The sequence below is a fragment of the Mus caroli genome, chromosome 11, assembly GCF_900094665.2.
Source record: "Mus caroli chromosome 11, CAROLI_EIJ_v1.1, whole genome shotgun sequence".
NCBI lineage: Eukaryota > Metazoa > Chordata > Mammalia > Rodentia > Muridae > Mus > Mus caroli.
The window spans coordinates 100,337,310-100,344,254 of NC_034580.1; the positions used below are offsets into that span (position 1 = coordinate 100,337,310).

The following is a 6,945-nucleotide window of genomic DNA, read 5'->3' on the forward strand; positions in this document are numbered from 1 at the left end:
AAAAAAAAAAAACCAAAAAAACAAGAGTCTACTACAAACATAAGAATCATACATACTACTGCATCTTTAAGTAGACTTTAATTCCATTCAATTTCCAGTGAATTAGAAGGTCCCAGTTATTATAATTTAATACATGTTATTTTTTCATATTGATTATTTTGGAACTTTACATCATGAACCTCAAGTCCACTCTTTTCCCAGCGATCTGAGGCCCTTGTGACCTATGCCCTCCCCACAAAAGAGCAGCACCAGCAAGCAGACAGAACCTCCACAAACCCAAGTCCACTCTGTGCCCAGACACTTATGGCAGCACATGTTTAAACTCGCCAAACTCCTGGTGGCAAGTTCCTTAAAGACCACTGACTCCACCAGGCAATACACATGGCACACATACAAACATTCAGGGAAAACAAGCACATTAAAACACAATTCTTATAACATCCGCCACTGTCACTTCTGGCAGAGTGGGTGTGGTAGTGTATACTTGTGATCATTCCGCCTAAGACAGAGGATCAGGAGTTCAGGCCGGCTTGGTTTACACAGGGAGACCTTATATCGAAATAAAACAGAAACAAAACAAACCAACAATCTCAAAAGCAAGAGTCAAGCCTGGTGGTTCACAGCTGCACACAGGGGGTAAAGCGGGAGTTTAGATCATCCTGGTCTACAAGTGATCTTGTCTCCAAATCAACATGTGGAAGGGAGAAGCCAGAGATGGCTTACTGCTCCACACCTGGTTGTTATTTTTGTTGGTTTACTTAAGACAGAGCCTTATGTAACCCTGGATGCCTTGAAATTTATTATTTAGTTTTTAATCAAGGCTGATCCTTTAACTCCTGATTCCTCCACTACTTGTCATGTACTGGGATTGTGCAGTTGTACCCCACCATGCCAGGCTTAAAACTTCCAATTTCACTGAGAACAGAGAAGATGAGAAATCCCCCTTCAAAGTGTTCATGGTAGAATTTAAGCTCTTCCATTTGTTTCAAAACTCAAGCCAGAAGTTTTCACATCTGCTTATCATGGTCTATGACCTTCCTATGAACAAAGCACAATGATACATATGAAACTATCACTTTAAACATGACATGCTAACTCAAAATGTAAAAGAATTAAAAATAAAAAAAGCAAAGCAACTACACCAAGTCCTAGGAAGCAGGTTAGGATTCAGTAGTTTTGAAGGTTCACAGGAGAACTTAGGGGCTAGCCAACTCTGGAGAGTATCAAAGCTGACCGCAGACCGGTTCTCTGAGCACCTACCTTCTTAGAAAGAGGAACGATGCTGCTGGGCCTAACAAGCCTCCGTTTCTTACAGGTCATTACAGGCCGGGTTCGGGCTGCAACACACGTGCCATCAGATGAAGAAACTAAATTCAGCCTTTGCTTTTTATGTAATTGTTCCTCAGCATCAGAGCTGTCACCTGGAACTTGGTCTGCCAGGACAGGCTGAAGACTACAAAAGGGGAGGAAGACACTTACTTTTCAGAACACAGAGGAAAGAAAGCCTGTAATGTGGGTTCCATCTCCTGACTTTTAAATGTTCACAGACACAAACAGGTCAACTCTGAATGACAATGCACATTAATCTAAGTGTGTTAATATTTTGTCTATGCTTAGTCAGGAGGCTGTCAGTGCATGATATCTATTATGTCTGCAAAGTGCAAAGGTCAATTTTTCAACCGTAAGTTTTTCTTCCATAATACAAATGTGACTAACAAAAGGTAAGAAAACAATTTTGCAAATATTAGTGAGCAGTCTTAAAAACAGTTCTATAAATAATGAATTCTGAGGATAATATGCATTCATATGCTCATGGAACCTATTAAGAACCTTCAAATAATTTGTAGGACTTTGTTTTACTCCAGGGCCAGTCCCTTTTAGACAATGGTAGGTACAAGGGATTGCATGAACATACTAAATAAAGTATACTTGGCATAGTATAAAACATACAAAGTATGAATGAGTGGTAGGGTTTTCCAATCTTGGCTGGGAATGACTAGGGGCTACAAATTCAACATTTATGAGTATTAAGTTTGAGAAGTAGAAGAGCTAAAACATTACCTGTTAACAACTCCATTGACAGGTCTCGGTGCTCCGCATGATTTGGTAGACAATGACTCTGTAATATTACTAACAAGGATACCATGGTTTTCTGATGGCTGAGAAACAGACTCAATCTGAGTAAAGAAAAGAGACAAAACACATTAATATTTATCTCAGCAGAGCCAGATGGTGGTAGTGCATGGCTTTAATCCCAGCACTTGAGAGGCGGAGGCAGAGGCAGGCAGATCTGAGTTTAAGGCCTCCCTGGTCTACAGAAGGAGTCCCAAAACAGCCAAGGCTACACGAAACTCTGTCTCAAAACAAAACAAACAAAACCCTATTTATCCCAGCATCACCACTTCATTGAAATTTCTGACAGTGAACTTCAAAACCAAACCAAAGCATGACGGGAATAAAGTAATCAAGACAATTAGCTCTGGAGAAAAAAGGAACCCAAATGTTTACCAGATTACAAATAGTACATACATATATACTGACAGAGGAAGGACCTCAACAAAAGTTTAGCAAAACAATTACAGAGTAACATGACTCTCCAAAAAGGGTAAATAACAATCAAGAGAGCCAAAAGGAAATTTCAGTATTATTAACTTTAGATGCTATAATATAAAAATTTGCTTTTCAAAAACTGTTAAACTTCATAGTGCTGGGAATCAAAACCAGTGCCAGAGCATGTCTGACAAATGCTGTAACACATATCTAGAATCCTCAGTTGTATTTTATTTTAAAATAGCTCCATGGATGGATGGACAGGACACAGCACCACACACACACACACACACACACAGCGCGCACATTTGGCTTTTCCCCCACGGAGACAGGGTGTCTCTATGTAGCCCTAGCTGTCCTGGACCTTGAGTACACCAGACTGGCCTTGAACTCAAAGATCTGTCAGCCTCTGCCTGAGTGTTACTACCCAGATTGCAAATATTTTTTGACAGAAAACTAAATTAAAATCTCAAATGATGGCTGGGGAGATGGACTAGTTAGTAAAGTGCTGGCCAAATATGTGATAACCTGAGTTCAGATCCCTGAACAAACACTAAGCTCAAGTAGTTCACATAAAGAAGTTAAGTGCAGAGACTAGAGACCCACACCTTTAATCCTAGCACTTACACAATAAAACATTAACTCAAAACCAACAAAACAAACAAACAAAACACCACTCCCCAAATCAAGCAAAGACTGTTTACTACTCTGGCTCCTAGCACTCATATCTAGTGTCCCACAACTACTTGTAATTACAGACCCAGGGGATTTGACTCCCTCTTCTGACCTCTGTAGGCACTGCACTGATGTGAAAAACCACACTCAGACACAAACATATACACATAATTGAAAATAAAAAAATAGAAATAGAGCTGGTGAGATGGCTCAGTGGGTAAGAGCACCCGACTGCTCTTCCAAAGGTCCAGAGTTCAAATCCCAGCAACCACATGGTGGCTCACAACCATCCGTAACGAGATCTGGCGCCCTCTTCTGGAGTGTCTGAAGACTGCTACAGTGTACTTATAATAAATAAATAAATCTTAAAAAAAAAATAGAAATAAGAGGCTAGAGAGATAATTCAGAATTAAGATTATTGAATTTTCTTCTAGAGGACTGACGTTTGATTGCTGGCACCCACATGTCAGTTCACAACCATCTAAAGCACCAATTCCAGGGGATCCTATGCTCTCTTTTGGTCTCCATAAGTAACAGAAACTCATGTGGTGCACAGAATTACATGGTTGAAAAATACTCACATACATAAAAAACATTAAAATGCAACCTAGAAATGTGGGTAATGTGAATATAGTTGAAGAGACAGACAGGCAGACTCTTGGAACATGCTGTTCGGCCAGCCTAGATAAGTGCCACTCCACTGAGAGAAGCATAGTTACTAGGACATCCGATGTTGCCTCCTGCCTCAGCACTTGTATGTATACACATATGCACCCACTTGCACACATACATACAAATTTCAAATGAATGCAATCATCTCCTACTGCTTTATTTTCTATCTGGTTCTATGGATCAAACCCAGAACCTTGTGCATGACAGACTAACAACTACCTTTATAGAAATCAAATATATATTTAGAATACAAATAAGGAAGCTGTTTAAGGAAACTCCATTAAATATAAAACAAATTTTCTATTTACAGGTTATATATACTTCACAAAAGGTGAGAGAGCTCAGAGTATGGTGGTAATCCCATCATCTAGGAGGTAAAGGCAGGACAAACAACCAAATGGAGGCTGGAGTGAGAAGTGAGTCTGATTGTCAATCATATCTCTGAATTATAGGCAATAAAGACAGGAATACAGGTAATAATTGATTTTGGAGTTGCAGAAAAAAAACAAAACCACATAGATACAGTGATTGTAGTTTCTGATTCTTTACACTCAGAATTAGCTCTGGGGTATTCCGAATTTCTTGTAATTTCTAAGATGCACTTAATAGATCAATGATCCAAGGTTCCTACCCCACCCCCACTCCCAGTGCCATGGATTAGTATATCCTAATCCAGTGTTTCTCAACCTGTAAGAGCCCTCTGGGGGTCGAACAATCCTTTCATGGGGGTCGCCCTAAAACCACTGGAAAACATATCTTTACATTATGACTAAAAATAGTGGTAAAGTTGCAGTTATGAAGTAGCAACAAAAATAATTTTATGGTTGGTTGCGCCATAAAAGAGCACTGGTTGCTCTCCTACAGGACCTGAGTTTGCATACGGTTGTCTTTGTGAGTATGTATCACATGTGTTAAACAAACAAATATACATGCAAACAAAACAACCATGCACATAAATAATTATAAATATAAATAATTATGATTTAAAATATACATAAAAATCATAAGAGTATTAGAGAACTATTTTAAAATTTCCTTTACAACTGGGTAATTATATATTTGCATGGTGACATAAACCTGTAATCCAAGCACCGGGGAAGCAGAGGTAGAAATATCAAGAGGTTAAGCCATACTGAACTACACTGTCAAACCAGGTCACAATAACAAAACCAGATAAGCCCAAGTAGTCTCTGAAATGCTTTGTGAAGATCTACTATCTGCAAGGAATCTGAAAAAGTACAAACAAATATTACAGCAAGAAAAAGTAATGGGAATCAATAGCACGGGCTGTGCAGCATTTGGAAGGGAAAGAGGACCAAGAGTTCAAGGGAATCCTCAGCTATGTGGAACCCAGTCTCCACCACCTGATCCTACTCTCTGAACCCCCCAAAAAACAAACATGGGGCGGGGGCACCATGAAAAAAAAAAGAGAGAAAAATTTAAGGTTTAGGTTAGTTTTAACTAGAGGATGTACGACTGTTTGGTTTAGAAGACTATTTGTGGGTATGTACAAACAGGCAATTTCATATCCATTTAAAACATGGTGTTGTGAGGCAGAAATAGGAAGATTTCAAGCTACAGGTTAGCCTGAATTACATAGGAACTGGAGCCCAGCTTGGGTTAAGAATCTGGTCTCAGAAATAAAAATTTAAAAAATGTTTCAGCATAAATTTCTGAAATTGTGTTATCTAAATGTTGAATAAGGTACCAATATTGACTCTCTATTTAATTAAGGTTTCCTTAGAAGAGAGATTAAAAGGGTCATTTTTATCTTTGTTTATTGACACAGGATCTCAGTATGTATTTCTGGCTATACTGGAACTTGCTATATGGCTATCAGACTGGCCTCAAACACAAAACGATCAGCCTACTTCTGTGTCTTCTGAGTGCCGGGGTTAACTAACTTACTTTCTTTTCCTCTCTCTCTCCTCTCTCCCTTCCTCCCTCCCCCCCCCCCCCCAGACAGGGTTTCTCTGTATAGCACTGGCTATCTTGGACCTTCACTTTGAAGACCAGGATGAGTGCTGGGTTTAAAAGTGTTTGCTACCACGCCCAGCTCAGAACTTTTAACTGCAAAGACACTTGGCAGAATAAGTGGTACTGTTAGGCTTGCCCCTCTAGCATAGCTGCAGCCATTTTGTTCCAGGCCTGCCAGTTATTTTATACTATTGCTATAATATGCCCACTAGTCACTGACAGAAAAATAACTTGACTCAAAGCAGTATCATGCTGATCACATACTGTTATGTTCTGAGGTTTGTTATGTTAAGAAATTCCACAAAGCTTTATGTAGGACCTATCAAATTAAAGGTCACAATAAACTATTATGTCTAAAATGGCTTTGGTTAGAGCCCACGGCCAAGGAGCACTTCCTGTGTCTGTGTGATGAGCTCACTGTGGGTTTTGTGGTTTTACCCTTTATAAGCTGACAGAAAAAGATGTTTGAGTCGTAGCCTCGTCCTGAATTTTGAATTACTGCCCCTATGTGTTCAATAAACCAACCCTGTCTAACTGTTTGTGTGGTCTGTGGTTTGACTCTTGGACCCCAACAGTTACCATTCTTAACACAAATCTTATTACAAAAATTACAGAAAGAATTTGCCCTGAAGGGATAGTAAGGAAGTAAAGTCACAGGTAATCTTATCATTCAGCAAACTTCTGCTCAGCAGCTACTTTTAATTTTGATATCTACAGATATACATATTTAAATACAAAACTATTTTTTCTCTGATGTAACAGACAGGTGTTGTTATAAAATAACAGCAATGAAATTCAGATGTGTTATACTTTAATGTGGATTTTAATTTTCACAAAGGAAGGTACATTTTAAATTATTTTATTCACAAATATGTGTGAAGTCATCCACAGTTACTTAAACAAATTCATAATACCTTAAGACAAAAACAACACATTCAATCTAGTAGTCTAAAAGCTTCTAGCTGGGCGTGGAGTGCTTTAATCCCAGCACTCGGGAGGCAGAGGCAGGCGGATTTCTGAGTTCGAGGCCAGCCTGGTCTACAGAGTGAGTTCCAGGACAGCCAGGGCTAC

The 6,945-nt window shown here is 39.2% G+C and overlaps 1 protein-coding gene across 8 annotated transcripts in view; it reads right to left on the reverse strand.

The window, feature by feature from the left end:
* Positions 1 to 6,945, reverse strand: part of Kansl1 (KAT8 regulatory NSL complex subunit 1) — a 129,511-nt gene that overhangs the window by 22,621 nt on the left and 99,945 nt on the right. For all 8 annotated transcript variants that reach the window (XM_029483464.1, XM_021176694.2, XM_021176689.2 and 5 more), the window contains 2 exons: positions 2,062 to 2,177; positions 1,261 to 1,453 (listed from right to left, as the gene is read on the reverse strand). In XM_029483464.1, coding sequence (XP_029339324.1) covers positions 1,261 to 1,453; positions 2,062 to 2,177 — 309 coding nt within the window. The remainder of the gene's footprint in view (positions 1 to 1,260; positions 1,454 to 2,061; positions 2,178 to 6,945) is intronic.